The 18412-nt window shown below is 35.9% G+C and overlaps 2 protein-coding genes across 2 annotated transcripts in view; one reads left to right on the forward strand and one right to left on the reverse strand.

Annotated features, from left to right (window-relative positions):
• Positions 1-18412, reverse strand: part of NF1 (neurofibromin 1) — a 249573-nt gene that overhangs the window by 36998 nt on the left and 194163 nt on the right. Inside the window, exons 37-39 of the mRNA XM_052658746.1 lie at positions 4405-4837; positions 3470-3810; positions 965-1167 (exon numbers count right to left, since the gene is read on the reverse strand). Coding sequence (XP_052514706.1) covers positions 965-1167; positions 3470-3810; positions 4405-4837 — 977 coding nt within the window. The remainder of the gene's footprint in view (positions 1-964; positions 1168-3469; positions 3811-4404; positions 4838-18412) is intronic.
• On the forward strand, positions 10111-10809 carry EVI2A (ecotropic viral integration site 2A). Its single transcript, XM_052658750.1, has one exon. It carries the CDS (start codon positions 10111-10113, stop codon positions 10807-10809), a length of 699 nt encoding a protein of 232 aa, XP_052514710.1.

The raw sequence follows: 18412 nt of genomic DNA on the forward strand, positions 1-18412 counted from the left end.
AAGTTTTTCTTTCTTTTCAATATTTTCTTAGCTATTTTAGTTTCAAGTGAAATGCAGAGCATAATCATTTAAAGCCTCGTTCTTAATCCTCAACTCTCACAGCTATTTTGAAGGGACTGAATTGAATTATAATAATCTGGTAAGAACTGTTCATCCAGGAACACAATACATGTGTCCATTCACTGAAACCTTTGTTAATATTGTTTTAATAAAGCTTTATACCTGTCTTGTTTTGTAAGTTTTACATGTTTTCTTTTTAGAGTTATAATCCTACATCTCTTGCTGTAAAAACACACAGTGATCTGGTCTTACTGAATTTCCAAAGCTTTCAATTAATACAGAAAAGTTAAGAAATGTGTTTGAGTGTATTAAAAAGTTTTATGTCTTATGGAGAGAGAAATGGAGGGGAAGAAAATGTCCGGAAATAAGCTGGAAGAAGAGCAACATTTATATTACTACAGGGTCTGAAGACGGATAGACATAAAGAATAGATGTTAAATTTACGTTTACGAAAGCCAAGTCAGGAGTTGACTCTAGACCTTGTATTTTGTGCCACTGCATTCTCCATGAACTATACATAAACAATAAAATCACAGTTCAAACTCAACCTGAAGTAAAGAGAAAATGACTACTTCCCTAAAATCAAGGAGACAACACAGATATTTTACACATTTGGAATAACCTGCTAAGAAGAGAAATACGCTAATCTCAAACACGGTATGAAAAACACTTCGTAAGTGTGCAGAGACATAGAAGATATCAAAATCTTCCTACTGTGCATGTATTGCCAAAATTTTTGTGGATTTCTCAATGTGATCTACCATGAAGTTTCTTCAGTAAGACAAAAAATAAAAACAAGAAGTGGAAATATACTAAAGATTTCATTGGCAAATTTTGAAATGAAAGGACTGTCTTTGAATCTTCTTAGAATCGTTGTTAGTATTTTAAAAAAATCATTACTTACTAGATTTGCTAAATCCAGAAATACACTCTTCCAAAAATTCTAAGGTGAGGTGTGGCTCATTGGCTGCCAGGGTCTTACTAATAGAGACAATAAAGAGGGTGTTGTTGGCTGGGATACATAAACCTGACGTCTCTAGTAACTGGCCCTCAATTTTTAAATTAAAGGTACAAGTTAAGGCACACAGAAGATTATAGGCAGCTGACCTAGGAGAAAACACAAATTAAGTTGTTTTAAACTTTTTTCTTGTAATTTCAAATTTTTCATAACATACAACTTATGATTCTGTTACCAAGCATAGATCAACTATTTTAAAATTTTACGATCAATCAAGAGATAAGATTTTGTAATCCTATGGTAAATCCCAAATACCCCGCAATCATATTTTTTTAAAGGAAAATTCTCCACATAATCAGAAGAGAGCTCTGAGGCTCCTAACGACAGCGAATATAAGGCCTTTCTAAAACACATTCCATTGGGATATAAAATATGAGAATTTTATGGTCTTAAGATCAGTCAATATGAAGAAAGTCAGAATAAGGCATACCATATTTTCAGTGAGGCCAAAACTCAAATTGTGGCTCCCCTTCTCACTAGATCTAGTTATAACCAGGAGCACAAGAAATGAGATGGTCCTCATAAAATTACAATGCTAAAATCTTTCATTAGAATCTGCCAAATTTCTTTCTAGGTGTCCTACAATTTATACTACAAACTAGAGGTCAAATAATTTTTTAACATAATTAAGTACCTACCCCCACGTGCCATTTTTTCCTTAAGTGAACTCCTACTATTACACATAAAAGCACTGAATTAAAAGAAATAAAGAGCATGCAAACCGTAATATATATCCAGGTTCCATCAGAACCAAAGTCTTCCCTATAAAAGTCTAAAAATATACTTAAACAATTTAGGAGACAGCTCAAAACACTCAATTTTTAGATTTAGATTTTTCTCCCCTATCCAGCAAAACAAATGGTTTGCTCAGTAAATTTCAGGTTTTCCTTACCTCTGAACTTTCATCATGCTAGTATATTTATGTAATAATCACATAGGGGAAAAAGCCACTGAAATATAAGTCTGCCTCAAGGCTTTTTCTCTGGAACAACAGGCTTCAGCAAAAAGCAGAAGCTGTTAGTTTGCTTTATTTCACAAGAGAAGAATACAGGTTCATTCAAGCTAATAACTGTTAGAAGTCTGCTAGCACTCTTCTACAAGGAATTTGGAACTAGAAATTCAAGACAGACATAGCTCCATTTTCCTAAAATGAAAATATTAACTTCATTGTTTCTAAGTTTGTGTATCTTTTATTAACTCCAAGGAATTCTGAGTGATGCTATTTTGACAGTGACTTTCACTCTGTTATTTCAACAGTTATAAAGAAATGGGATTCCTCAAATTGGGAGTAGGTGTCACAGACTCCTCACAGATAATGAAAGGTAAGTATATGTGAAATTTTGTTTGTATTTTCTGGGAGTTCATGGACTCCATAAGGACCATCCAGATAAATAAATCTTGCTTATTTCTTTTCCTTTTAAATTATGGAGGATTTGGAATTATAAAAAACCCATTTATAAAACCTGAGCTATATTATACCCTAGGGAAGATTTTCCAAAGCCAAGAATTTATATCTGTAAAAACCTGATAGTCCCAAGGTACTTGGGGCAAAAAATTATCTTAACATGAAAAGGAGAGGGGCAGAAGAGGGAAGTGGTGTGGAGACACTGGCAGAGAGAGGAAAGGGTTGGGGGGGCCGGTGGGGAGTTGGGAGGAAATATTTGTTAAACACAAACTATTTGCTAGATGCTATGCTCTGCTACCACACATTTATTAAACTTTTGTAAGTTTACAGGAAGGCAGGAAACTAGAGCTCATCTGCAGAACTTCAGTACCTTGACCAAAGTCATACAGAGCAGCAGGTCTAGATTTAAACCAAAACTCCTGATGCCATAGGCCCTGTCCTTTTCGCATTCATTTAGATACTAAACCTAACCAGATCCAATTATAACTCTGCTCATCTGACATCTATATTTGTCTTAAGCTTTCTTTCAAGAATTTTGTTAAAGTTACACAGTTGCAGAAACTATGTAATGTTACTGAATTACTGAAAATTAAGCCTTCCTTTTCAAATAATGATACTCTTATTTGATTGCAAGGGAGTTAAATAGTGATGTACTTTTAAATATGGGAAAAATTAGAGAACTCAGAAAAGGAGAAATTTTATTTAGAAGTAGAAAAAAAAAACTTTTTTAAAAAAGAAAAACAAACAAACAAAAAATCCCCACCAAAATGGCCATGCTGTATGTTTCAAATGAAAGCTGAAGGAACACTGGTTTGGTATAAATCACCCCATTCAGATTTACATAGTTCATGGGTTTACCTACTTAGAATGGCTGCTAACAATTTATAATATTAAGGTAGAGGCTGCCTTAAAAATATATTAATTGATCTCATTTTTAAAACCAACAAACTTTAAATAAGATTGAAATGAGTTTTTAAAAAACCTACCGTAAACTAGGGTCTGAACTGCCTAAATTAAGTAATGCAATATTGAGTAGTGTCCCAGGGACGTCTTTTGGCCGAATCTTGGTGTGCTGGGGAATGGAGTCTGGTTGCGACAGCTCCCAGCGTGTCCGGATGTGAATGATAGACTGAACAATGGCATCACACTCCTGGTGCATGAAGGTGAGCGGTGTGCCCTGGTTTGCAATAGTTAAGGTGAACTGGTTCTCGTCCACCAGGCAGATCTCTTCAATTTCTGAGGCATAATAGATATCATTGAGAAAGACTGATTGCCCCAGGACTTTTGTTCGCTCAGCAGAGGTTACCTGAACAGCAGTAGAACCAACCTGGAAAATGGCAGCAAGAGGGTAGAGTAGAAAAGGATTAAATTTCATTATGTAGAAATGAGAGGTTTCAAATACCAACCAACCAAACAAAATACCATGTTTGCCATTTAAAGAAGAGTTACCACCATTATATATTCAAACAGGTTCAATAATAATTGTGATAAGTGCTGTCAAAAGAAACTGAAAACATCAGAAAAAAATTTTTAGTTTTTTAAAGCTTGAGATCCTATGGATAATTACAAAGGTTATCCTGAAGGTTCATGTTCATCCTCTGCTAAAAAGCATGTAATAATCAAAAGAACTCTCAATAGGTAGTGCCCACTCCTCATATATTCCTGCCATTTGACAGATATGCAGCAAACCGCCCACTCTATACTACTCTCCTGCCTCCAATCCAACCTGGAAATTATATTAAGTGGACACCTCTCCAGCCTTCTGCAGGTCCTCCATGAAGACAGAAAGCTTGGTTTTCCTCCATCTGGACTTACTTGACATTTGCTGTACAGTACTACAGGGACCCTGGGGAGTCTAGTAGATTGGCTGGTTAGTCAAGCAAGGCAATGAATCACTTACCTAACAGGCAGTGTAACTTACTTTAATAGACACCTTGGTGTCTTTGTGAGCTAGCTTGAGAGCGTTGTGGAAAACCTTCAGGTCCTCTTCTAAAGCCAAGGTGGCAGCGGGTAGTTTCTGCTGTTCATGCTCAATGTGCTCAGCCAGTTTCCCAGGACAGTCTATGAAAATGAGTCTTTTGCTGCCTTTGAGGCCAGTGAGCAGCCGCTCATGATACTTGGTATATTCCCTGACCCAGGAGTTACAGTTATAGATATATACTGCAGAGACATTATCATAAGCAAAGCCAGGAAAAACCACAAACCACTTGGAGAGAAAGTCTGTTTTAAAGCGATTGCTAGGCCCAGTATGGGTAAGGTCCACTACAATTTCATATGGCTTTGCATAATATGGCTTTAAAGTCAATAAGACGTGGTATATCAGCAAATCACCATTGATTTGACCAGTTTTGAACCTAAGGAAGATGAAAAAAAGGACACAAATCATTAACAGTTCTGAAGGAATATACAGATGCTACAAATCTACTTTATTCCTTTATTTTCTGATTAGTTTTCTAGAGAAAACAAACTATAATATGAAACAATTATACAGTCTGGATCCAGTTTTTAAACCACTTGTTCTTAAGACGCTGAGAAGGCTAAAGTAGAATGGAAGAGACAAATCCCCAGTTCAAAAACTGAGCAACAACAGCAACACAAACTTGTCTACCACAGTCAAGCAAGGAGGAAGGCAGTGGACACGGATCGGCTGCTTCCAGGCACACCCAAGTTCCCAGGTGAACTATCTGGGTGGGAATGACCCACTTGGAGCCTTGGAGTAAACTGAATGAATTTAGTCAATTCATTTAATCTGCCATGACCAGAGAGAATGGTTCAACAATGATCATGTGACTCAAACTAGGACAACCGGGCCAAGTAGGCCCAATTCAAAGACTTCAGCTTAAATTGTTGAGAACTGAGATCTTTTTCTTCCCTGACGTTTATAATTAAAGGAACATAAAGCTCTGAGAGTTGTTAGCCTGTTTACCTTATGATATGAATGAAAAGCCTGCCTAAAAACTGAAGAAATGGAGCAGAGAAATGACAAGATAAACTGGGGCCCTGGCCATTTCTTTTGAATCCTAGATAAAGCCCCTCTCCTGGGATCAAATTTATTCCTGTACTATTCAGTTGTGTGAGCCAATACATTCCATTTTTTGATTAAGTTGTCTATGTCATATGTTGTCTACATTCAAAAGAATGCTAATCAATATGAGTAGTTAAAAGAAGGACCATCAGAAAGCCCCCAAATACAGTACCTGAATTTCAAAACAAATCAACCTTATATTAACTTTGGCCCAATGTTCTATACTTGATGATTCTGGTGGTACTACAAAGTAAGCTAAAACAAATATCCTTTCCTAAGAGTTTTAAATCTTATTGGGAGAAAATAAGATAACAATATGACAAGTTAAGTCATCTTAAAAAAAAGTATTTTAAGAACAAAGAAAAGATACGAGGTAGTATGTAATCACTTGTCAAAGAAACTGCACAGAAAGATACTTTTGTGAAGTTCAATAGAGGGAGAAATCAACACCAACTGGGTAATCAGTGAAAGCTACATAGAAGATGCTGAAGTGGGCAGGAGGAATTTCAAATTCAACAAGAGCAGGGAATGGCAGGCCTCATGGAGAGAGGTAAGGAGGGGGGAAAACAGGCAACTACATGTGCTGAGGCAAGAATCAGCTAGCTGAGCTAGAATGGAGGATTCATGTAGACAGATTTTAAGAGAGAAAGCTGGAAAAATACAGAACAGCCAAATTGTGAAGGGACCAAAACCGCTCAGGGGCAAAACTAAGGGGCTCAGATTTTCTTTTAAGAGCTTGGTATTTCTTGGAGGATGTTCTGTGGCACACCAGCGGCAGAATCGACTCTGTGTCTTATTAAAACGCAGTTTCCTGTCCTAGCCCAGAACTACTACATATGAATCTATCCAGTGGGGCCTGGAGATTTTCATTGTTTTTAAACAATGTTTTCATCTGATGTTTATGTGCACAAACATTTCTGAATTGCAGCTGCAGGTGTTAGGTTTGACCACATTTTTTTAAAAAGAAAAAGGTGGTATGATCACAGGAAGTGATACATACAACACATAAGAAGGAGTTGGGGCTAGTAAAAAAGATATTATAGTAGTCTAGGTATGGTTTAATAAGCATCTAAAATATATACAAGGCTAACAGTGAGAAAAGAAACTGATCCAAAAATATGAAGAAAGGATCAGCATGATCAAGGTCTTTATCAAGGCTGAAACAAAGGATCTGAATTAAAAGGACTTGCTGTATACCAAGGCTCTGCCATAACAAAGAATGCTACCACCCTGAATAAAAACAGAGATCTCAAGGGGCAGTCACTTTTGGGGAAAAATGAGTCCATTTTAGACACATTGAGTATGAAGTCCTGACAGGACATTAGAGGGGAGTGTGTGTGTGTGTGTGTGTGTGTGTGTGTCTGTGTGTCTGTGTGTGTGTGTGTGTACACTACACTTAGACTATAAGGGATTTTTTTTGGTCCCTTATAACCTAAGTTTACTAGATATTCTCTCCAAACCACTGCTGCATTTCCATACTTTGAAATGCTGGTTATAAACATTACTGTTTCTATTATCTGACCAATATCCTGGGTCACCAAACTCATGTTATCAAATCAGTCTGTGGTATACAAATACAATTTTTAGAGAAGATTTAATGCTCAATCTCAGGGGAAATGTTATTTTCTGTTTTTCTGAAAGATACTAACATAGCATTTGAAAGCATATAGCAGACATACATAATAAGCATAGAGTCAAAAGGCATTAAACAGAAAACCCTCCCTACCCTGGAGGCGGGGATTTGTCCTACAAAGCCTCCTGTCATGCCGTGGCCAAATAGACAAGTTGGAGATTTTTTTTTCCCCTGTGACATGTGCTTTAGCTGCAGTGGAAAGGAAATGTGTCATCTGTGGTTAGTGGAAAGCTAGCTGTACATATCCTTTTTTTTTCAAACTGCAGATTTAGGTTTAGATTCTTCAAGTCTATTCTGCTTTAAATTATTTGGAAGCTGTACTTCAAGAAAAGAAAAGAAGTGGCTTATTAAAATCAGGTTATAAGATTTTGACCAAGCATTTTGTAAGGTAGGTCATATATACGGCTTTTCTTATGCCTTTTCATTTATAACTTCTTTCAGATTAGTGTTTGAGGAAATACTTTCGAACAGTGCTTAAGAATCGTACTAACAAAGTAGAATTAGTAACGGAACACGTATGCTGTTTTCTTCTCTGTTCTATTAAGTAAAATCTAAGTAAGAAATGGCAAGAGCTACCATCAACACAGAGCTTTAAATTAAGATTAAGTAGAATTTGATTTTAGTCTCTTCAGTGAATTGTCAAGTTTTACCTATTAAAGTAAGTTTTAAAAAAAATTTCTCGTTACTAATGCTTAGGCCTTACAAATTTTATTGAAAACTGGCAGAGATGGAGGAAAGTTTTCATAATATAACCTGGCCTCCACTGCGCACATTAGAGATGTAGAGGCAGCCCTCTACTCTTAGGCATCTGAAAGGGCATCAGAGCCTCGTTTTGTTAACGGTTTGTTTATTTGGGGATGACAGGACATCTGGCTGAAGACCATCAACAGCGGGCCTATTATCTGTCCTGTGGTGAGCACTGCTAGAATGTGTACAAACACTACGATACATATTACAAGGCTAATGAACTAATGTGACAAGAATAACTTGCTTTAAATCATTTTTAGCATCTCATGCAGAAGTCCAGTCTAGTATAAAAGGCTGGAAATTATTTGATAATCCAATTTAAAGTCTTTCTCTTTGTGGAAGAATCACAAGTACTTCCATAAATCCAAAGATTTATGTCATTCAACTTAAAAATTGAATTCAAACACTATTATAGACAAGTCAGTATACAATATCTTTAACTGTCTATAAAAATTATAATCCGAAAAGTAATCTTACTTCTAGAACACATAAGAAAGGGTTTTTTTCCCCTCCATATTATCAATAGGAAATATTACTTCAGAGGTTAGTTTCTAGTTGGCATTGTTTATTACATGCTACTTTCATTTGTGTAACAATATGTCACATTTGTTATTCTCAAATCAACTATACTTCAGTTAAAAAAAAAAACAAAACATGAGAAGCAACAGTATCTGTGTCACCTTGGAATTGGTTAAAACTCTCAGGTCCCTCCTAGACCTATGGAGTAAATTTGCATTAAAAACAAACTCACATCCATGTACTTTCTAGTTTGAGAGAAACTTACATATAATAGGCAAACAGGCACTTTTATTTGGTATATCTCAGGGAATGGAAATGGCAACCCACTGCAGTAACCCTGCCTGGAAAATTCCATGGATAGAGGAGCCTGGTGGCCTACAGTCCATGGTGTCGCAAAGAGTGGCACAGGACTGACTGACTAAACAACAGAGGAATAACCTAGTTTTTGCTCCGACTTCCCTATTCATATAAATGCAAACAATAAAACACTCTTACAGAAGTGGCCCAGACAAACTGGAATACTATTTTAAAAGAGATAGCTCAATAATGTAATGAATCTTTCCTTGGCTTACCAGTACCCAGAACAAATATGCCAGCTGCATTTAAATTTTCAGTCTTATGACGGATAAGAAAAATTAGGAACAGAGTTTTCCCCTTTGTGGACTGGCTTCCAGCGAGCTCAGACCCAAAACCGAAATTCCACTTTTTCATTTATAGGTTGAGACTTATGATCTGCACTGACTTCCCACTTGAGCCTGAATCCCATGATCCTGATATTGTATTTCTATTTTATTGTATACCTTATTTTTTAAAGATTAGGTCAAAATATTCACAGAAAAATTCTAAGCACAAATGATAATGAGAAAGGTCAATATCTTTTGTTGAACTTATGAGATTATTCAAAAGAAACTTGCCTCTTTTCCTCTGTAATGCCAGAAGTTTGGGAGAAAAGTGGCATGTCTTTGCTTTCAGAAAGCCACAGTAACTCAGGGGCCATAGAGGTGAAGGGAGACCCATCATCATAGAAGTGCTTTCATGAATACTGGGAATATATTCCTAAGCACTAGCTTTAGTCTAAGCTTCAAGATAAACACCCAGGAAGAAAAAAGAACATCTTGAATTTCTACTTGAGGTCCGTTTTCTCTTGGTTGCTACCACACTTCCCCTTTCCTGAACCCCCAGCAAAACTATTTGCATTTTCTTCTCATACATGAAGCAAAATGTCACATTTCTCCTTTACTATACAGATGGGTGACTCATTTGTTAGAGGATGGGGAGTTTCTGCAAGGAGTTTCCTTAAATGGTCAGGAAAAAAAAAAAGGAGGAATCAAAAAAGTAAAAGCAGAAGTACGTGACTCAAAGCTAAATTCTTCCAGCATGCTCAAGAGGGAGGAAACTCTTAAACCAGGGTATTCAGTTTACAATGATTAGTAGTTATCTGTAGCTACCTTTTAGCATTAAAAAAGTAAGAGAAATTAAACTGTTTCTTTATATGTAGCCTAGTAGAAAAAAGATCAGTTCAGAAGGAATTCAAACAGGAAAGCAAATGTCAGGCATGAGTGTAATTATAGCTAATTATAACTAAAACTTATCAACTGTCTATCCATCTTTTAATGACAATTACCAAAACTAGGAACCATTATTCTTTCACAAGTTAACAAATTATACTTCTATCCCTACAGATTACCAGTACACTCACAGACATGGGACACATGGGACATTACCTGCATCTTGCCTTTCTGATGACAACAGCTTTTTCTTTGTCTCCTGGAACAAAAGCAAACTATACCCATCTGTGGGATAACAATACTACTGTCTTGGATCCAGATATTCACAACAAGATGGACAGAAGCCAAAATGAAAACTTTAACACAAACCCTAAAACTCCTGAAGCAGATAAAAAAGATAATTCTACAAACATGCCTGAAACAGCAACATCATCTCACATTGCGTTTTTAACTCCTAAATCTGAACTGGAGCTTTCTGTATCTTCTGTTGTCAGGAACAGTCCTCCAACAGTACAGAGCATTGAAAACACAAGCAAAAGTCACAGTGAAATTTTCAAAAAGGGTGTCTGTGAGGATGACAACAACAAGATGGCCATGCTAGTCTGCTTAATCATAATTGCTGTGCTCTTTCTTATCTGCACCATTCTATGTCTATCAACTGTGGTTCTGGCAAACAAAGTTTCATCTCTCAGACGATCAAAACAAGTAGGCAAGCGTCAGCCTAGGAGCAATGGTGATTTTCTGGCAAGCAGTGGTCTCTGGCCTGCTGAATCAGACACTTGGAAAAGAGCAAAACAGCTCACAGTGCCCAACCTAATGATGCAATCTACTGGAGTGCTCACAGCTACGAGGGAAAGAAAAGATGAAGAAGGAACTGAAAAACTCACTAACTAATAGATGCTTTAGTGAAGAAAAATGCAAAGTAGCAATGAGAAAGTTTCTGGGGTAAAATTGAAGTCAGTTTGACATTTAATGCCAAGGTGTTGGTTTGAAGGTCTAAAGTTTGCCATGGTTGGCCTTGCTTAGAATCAAGCAAGTGAGAAGGGAAGAAGTATGCCTGCATTTAAACGGTGTCTGACACTGTTTTAGAAAGCAAATAATAAAATGACAAAGCATTCAAGGAAGGTTCTAAAGACATGTTGAAGGAACTGACTGAGGTAGAAAGAGACAATTTATGAGTTTTTCTTGTTCAGCAATAGTAGCTACATGATCTTTGTCCAAATGTAAGTAACTTTGAAGAGTTTCAGTGTGTCACTTGAGGCTATTACATGCTTTAACAACTAACAGAAGTCACATTCCTAACACATAGAGTTGAACTGTATAGTTAGATGGTACTTTCTTTGCTGAATGTGACAGAATCCATACCAGTTCACCTATAAGCAGGGCTAATGTTATGCCAGATGCTTTCATCTTTACATGTGGTGTACATAAGAAAGTAATTTTCTACTATATTTAATTAAAACTTTAAATTTTGTATAATAAATTAAGATGATAGAATAAAAGTGACTATGTATATTTGCATTCACTTGATTATTTTAGAGAATACACAGCAAAGATCAATAAGAAACAGAGTACAACTGAAATAGATGAGATTTATAGCCTCAACAGAATGCTAAGTGTAAATGTAAAACATATCTTACTGTTTAATTGTAATGTAACTCTCTAAATATTGCTTATGGGATTTTTTTATATCAAATATTCAAAGGCTGATTAGTTTTTGGACTTTGAGAGTGCCAAGTAACCTAATAAACCAATTTTATTTTTTTACTATCCAATATGACATGAGCAAAGAAAAGATGTGTATATGTGTGTGTGTTTGTTCTAATTTGGAAAATAGGATACTCAGGTAATTGTTGAACGTTTAAAGAAATTGGGTTCAAGTAAAATAGTGGCTTACATTTAAGCCAAGACTTTCATCTTCAATTTAATATATTGCAAAAATTGCTTTGAGAGACTTTCCAACTGTCCACCAAAACTGACAGAGAACATAATTAAAGACCAGGCCAGTTTCAAAAATCTCATCCCTTCTCGAGCATTTATTTTGGGAAATATGCTAGACATTTAAGGAAACATTTATATATATATATATATATGTGTTTTTTTCTTTTTTACAATTCAATTCACTTTGACAAATGTTTACACATGTCAACACCTTTTAACCAACAAATAGAACAGTTTCTCAGAAAGTGCCTTTAGGCCTCCTTCCAGTCTCTACTATCTCCACCCCCTAACAACAGCCGTTGTTTTTTTATAAAATAATTTGAAGTATAACTGCTTTACAATGTTGTGTTTGTTTCTCCTGTACAACAAAATGAATCAGCTATATGTATACATATACAGCCCCTCCCTCTTGAACCTCCCACTCACACCCTCAATTCCACCTCTCTCAGTCATCACAGAGCACTTGGCTGAGGAAACATTTTACACATTTATATATATATTTTTCCAAGTATTACTGCAATTCTTTCTAGGTTAGTAATTTGCATCCTGACTGAGATTCAGAATCACCTGAAGAGTTTAACTCACCCATGTGTAAGTTACACCCTTCCTCCTGATTTAAATGGGGTGAGCTCCAGATAGAGGCATTGATAATTTTTGCATAATTCCCTAGATCATACTGCTTTTGGTCATCAGATTAAATCTGTAAAATTTCCATTGCTCCAAAGATCTAGGTAGGTTACATTTTTTTTTTTTAAGGTTACATCTTAAAATGAGACAGGGAAAAAGAGCATCAATTTTATTATCAATTTGTTACCAATTTATTAAAAATCCATTTCCCAAATAACAAATCATAACCCTATTATTCTAGAAAAAGGTAAACAACAACAAAGGAAAACGGAAAGCAAAAGAAAGCTCATGCCCATTGTGGTAACATCAGGTTATCTTTCGGAGAAGGCAATGGCACCTCGCTCTAGTACTCTTGCCTGGAAAATCCCATGGATGGAGGGGCCTGGTGGGCTACAGTCCATGGGGGTCGCTAAGAGTCAGATACGACTGATCCATTTCACTTTCACTTTTCACTTTCATGCATTGGAGAAGGAAATGGCGACCCACTCCAGTGTTCTTGCCTGGAGAATCCCAGGGACGGGGGAACCTGGTGGGCTGCCGTCTATGGGGTCACACAGAGTCGGACACGACTGAAGTGACTAAGCAGCAGTAGATTACCTTTGAAGGGTAAAAAGGATCAGATTTGAAATGAACCTGGGCAGAGCTCCCATTTTGTGCATATCAAAAATCTGAGACTGCACAAAAACAGTGATAACACAAAGCAGTCCTTGAATCAAGAAACTGGAAACAAATGATTGTCTTTTTAAAAATTAGAAATTAACTAGGCAGCTACTTTCTTATGCAACACATATGTTGAACATCTTTACACAAAACAGAAAGCTCCTATTGCAGAAATATTTAAAATTTATCCCTCACTACTGGGGGCAGGAGGAAAAGGGGACGACAGAGGAAGATATGGCTGGATGGCATCACCGACTCGATGGACGTGAGTTTGAGTGAACTCCGGGAGTTGGTGATGGACAGGGAGGCCTGGTGTGCTGCGATTCATGGGGTCGCAAAGAGTCGGACACGACTGAGCGACTGAACTGAACTGAATTGATCTTGGCTATTTAACACACATCTTCAGACTGACAACATCCAATGGTAGCTCATGAAAGTGGTTCCTTTCCAAACTTAACCACTGTTTAAAGATGACAGGTTAAGATATGTTTTGAGTTCAAAAGTTACTTTTGAACAAGGACACTTTTCTACCATTTGGTGCTATGGCCCACATGCTTATTAATTTAGGGATTTAAAAATAGTGAAACAAAAATTTATAGCACATTTAAAAATTATGTAGCATACTCTATATTATATTGGGTTGACCAAAAAGTTCATTTGGGTTTTTCCATAACATCTTACAGAAAAACCCAAACTGTTTGGCCAATTCAATATATATAGCAAATTATATTCTATAAAATAAGTTTATAGCATATTTAAAAAAAAATCTTCTTTTTCTACCAGGTTATAAGTGCCCTGAAATTAAGAACTAGGTCTTAATTATCTGTGTTCCTCAGCAGTGACCAGGGGAAAGCAGTGCATGGTTTAATGCTTACTACATCTACTATCGGACACGACTGAGCGACTGAACTGAACTGAACATCTACTACAATAGGTGTGATGTTGGGCACTTTACATTTATTTAATCCCATAATACATTTATAAATTAAGAATTATGATCTCTACTTTTCAGATGAGAGAGTCTAGAAGGTGACATGCTCAAAGAAATGTGTTTTTATACTGACTCATACTCTTCTCAACATACTTTTTAGTTAACTTATTTAAAAGATGATTCCCAATTTATTTTTACTTTGCACTGACAATTACCTAGTTTGTGGGGAATTAAAGAGTTGTGGACTTGAACTTTAAAATCATTTAGGAAACTATTTGGAAAAAATTAATCATACTTTTACCTGGGTTTAGCCTAAATTATATAAGAGGAAATAACATTTACTGGCTACCAACTGTGTGTAAGGCATTTATATATTTTATCTTATTGAATCCTCTCAAAACCTAGTAACAGAAATATTCCTCCAGAGGAGGAAACGGTGATTCAGAAGTAAAACGACTTGCCTATCGTCACACAAGTAAACAGGACACATCATTCATTTGTTATGAAAAGAAATCTCACTACGGGTAGTAACCCGACTGGCAGTTTTTCCGTATATAACTTTCTCTCCAAGGCTCTATTTTAACTATTTAAACTATATAATCACATTACTGTGTGCTGCAGTCCATGGGGTCTCAGAGAGTCAGACACGACTGAGCAACTGAACTGACTGAATCACATTACTAGAGAGTCTCAAATGTTTACTTATAAATGTTAATTAAAAGCACTCAAATCCTGTAGCTCCAAATTGTGTTTCAAATTAAGCTCTGTTAAAGTAGTACTTTCTTAGTCATTTTGTGGCTTATTGCACTTCCGGAACGAACTATTGATAAACTTCCTCTTTCTCTACAGAACCTATTTCAATGTGCTAGAGGATCATTTTTAATCTGAACGGAACCACTTTTTGCTGTCTTAGCCAAAGCACCAAAATGTCCAGTTAGAACAAGAATTTAGCCTTCTGCAAAAGAAGTTAACAGCCAAGGTAAGACAATTTCACACAGGCAATCTGGTTTGATCTTTGTTTTATATAAAATTTACTTTTGTCTGATTCTTTGTGACCCCATGGACTGTAGCCAGTCAGGCTCCTCTGTCCATGGAATTTTCCAGGCAAGAATACTGAAGTGGGCTGCCACTTCCTTCTCCAATTTTTAAAACTAAAATGTTATTACTGTTTTAAACTTAAAGTCTGATAGTCTAAAGATAGGTAACAGGTATTATGGTTTTGCTGCATGGAATTTTAAAAATTCAGTGTTGAGCTTGCCTTGGAGAAAAATTTTCACCTAGGTTTATATAATATAAACCCTTTAAAGTTTATTCAATCATTATGTTTGTTGACCTCAGTTCTGTAATTAAAAGAAATAAAACTACAGCCATGGCAGATAAAGCTAAGGGTTGGAAATAAGACTAGAATTCATGAGCTATGGCTGAATCTACAACCCCAAAATACCAACTGTTAAAAAATTTTGATTATCTTTATACGAAAATTTCCTATATATAACATAATCCATAGGTTTAAATTATTTTTTTTTTTTAATTTTATTTTATTTTATTTTTCTAATTTTAAAATCTTTAATTCTTACATGTGTTCCCAAACATGAACCCCCCTCCCACCTCCCTCCCCATAACATCTCTGTGGGTCATCCCCATGCACCAGCCCCAAGCATGCTGTATCCTGCGTCAGACATAGACTAGCGATTCAATTCTTACATGATAGTATACATGGTTTAAATTATTTTTAATCTCCTTCAGTTTTCATAGTAAGAATGGTCACCATCAGTTAATTTAAAAATAAACAAAGGTGATTAGATGAGACACTCAATGATCATTACTAAATATGCTTTTTTACACAAACAGAATTTTAGTAATGATGATGACATGAAAATATTATCACTAAATTTTAAAGCTAAGAAAAAAACTGCTATGGTAAAATGTGTGGACATACACTCATCACTACATATTTATGTCACATATTATCTGAGTCTTTAGTAAGCAGTATAAAATAGATATGGAAAATAAAACTCATAGAATAGAAAGTTGCTAACATGGAGAAAAGATGTTTTCTTTGAGTAACTTGGACACTTGCAAAGTGAATATCCTCCAAAATAAAAATTGCCAAGAGTTTATTTACATAGACTCATAATATCATAGAATGGTAAATTCATAGTGGGTAATATCCTACTTCAACATTTCATAAAGTACTTATGACTCCTCCTTAAGTACTTATGACTTTCTTTTATAGAAGTCCACTTTGGATTTCTTCTAAGTAACTATTACAGAAATTAACACAGAAAATGTTTATCATTTTTTGGACAATGCTTATCTATATATTTTTAAAGAATCTATTTCAAATGTAGGGTTTAACAGTGCCTGTGTTTTCCAACTAATCCCTATATAATTCCACTCAGAGGGAAATTATGAATTCTGAGTAAGTCTGAATTTTTTAAATGAAAATCTGATGCCTGTCAATGTCCAATCTTTAAAAGTCATCCCAATTATGCCAGTTTACAGGCTAACTAATCAAAACTCACATAATTGTTTTCCTAGTCACAGGACCAAAATGGTTTTCTGGTAGTTCTTGTCCAACCTTTTAAAAAGCTAACTCCAAAAGTCACTTACATTATCTATTCCCAGAGAGTTCACATCTTTTTTCCTCTTAAAGCACTCCTATTTCAGAATTTTACTATGAATGTAATGGAAGGAAAGAGATCTTACATAGGACTGACTGCTTTCTGTATCAGTGCCACTACTTAGAGCTGTGACACTTTGGCAAATTATCCAATTTCTCTGTGTCTCAGTTTTATCTGTAAAGTGACGATAACATCACCTTCCTCCTTAAGACGGGACGGTGCCAAACATCTGGCATGTACTTAGTAAAATGGCAGCTCTTTTTGATAAAAGATAGTCATCAAATAATTCCTATCATAGTTCAAAGTTAATTTCCCCTTGCTGCTTTTCGTCAAGATACAGAATTGCTGTCTTCTTCCTTTTCTGGTTTCATAACTATACTAGCAGGAGATACAATACCACTAAACTTTATTATATCTGTATTATAACAAAGTAACTGAAGCTCAGATGTTATTTTTTGATACTGCTACCTATATTTGCCTTATCAAGGATATGCCCGCCAAATCTCGATTCCTCTTTAAAAGACAGTAACATCTCTCTTATCATATCCAATTCAGCATCAGTTTTACATGCTAAACTCTTTATGTACTTATGCATTAAGGGGACTCCTACTTTAACTGCCTCTCAAATGCTTAGTTAAAACAGCTGATGTTTTTCTTCTAAAATTTTTTCAATATTCAGGAAAAACAAAGAACCAAGATCTGAGTTAAACCTCAAGAGTCCCAACCTAAAATAATGAGCAAAATACTGCCATATAAAGGTAGACAAACTCAGGGTTTGCCTGAGCAGCAGACTAGGGAAATTCTAGAAAAAATGCTATACAGATTGTTCATAGGTTATTTAGAGTAATTAACAAGTAGCTTCCGAGTGCCAAAAGACGGTGGGGGGTAGGGGGGCAGGGGGGAGTAGGGAATCTTAAGGATGCTTAGATAGGAGTTCTGAAATGAAAGGTAAGTGAGTTTGAGAAGACGGGTGATCTCTAAGGCCTGTCCTCCATTTTGAGAACACTGATCCTCTGCTGATTCCTGCATCAGCAAAGACAGAAAGCAGCATTCTGTGGTTCCTTCTTTCATCTACTCTGGTCTTCTCCCCCAACTTCTAATTTTGTTTGCTTTAACCTTCTACCCTAACTTCTTGCTAAATACATAATCACTATTTGTTCTTCAGCCTTTTATTCACTTTTTTTTCGTTCAATACCTTCTCTAATCAATTTACCTCCCTATTCCATGTATTTGCTCTTTATCCTTTGTTTGGCTTTACTTTTATCTTTTGTGTTATTTTTTATTTCTTTACATTCCTTTTTCATTTCATTGCATCCAACATTTTCTCCTCCTTTTTACTCCCTTGCCCCCTCTATGGTTCTTTCTACCTTTTTCTCCTGAAGAAGTAATGTTGGTATTTCAGGTACAAATGGCCTGCATATATATACATATACATACATACATACATACATACACATATATATATCACATATGTTAAGTAACTTTCTGCACTGGTAATAACACTGCCCTCACTGTCACTGAACTAGAAAAAAAGAGTCAGTTTCTTCACTACTATACCTCTCCCCCTCATTTACTCTTCTTTTAAATCTTATTCCTTTTCTCTGGACTATTCCGAATTGCTGTAGTGGAATTCTAAGACAGATTTGAGCATTCTGATGTAGCAGACCCTAGGAGGGTATAGCTAACTGAAGAGCTGGAGAAATGGGTAGGATAG

The sequence above is a fragment of the Budorcas taxicolor genome, chromosome 19 (genome assembly GCF_023091745.1).
Source record: "Budorcas taxicolor isolate Tak-1 chromosome 19, Takin1.1, whole genome shotgun sequence".
NCBI classification, from domain to species: domain Eukaryota; kingdom Metazoa; phylum Chordata; class Mammalia; order Artiodactyla; family Bovidae; genus Budorcas; species Budorcas taxicolor.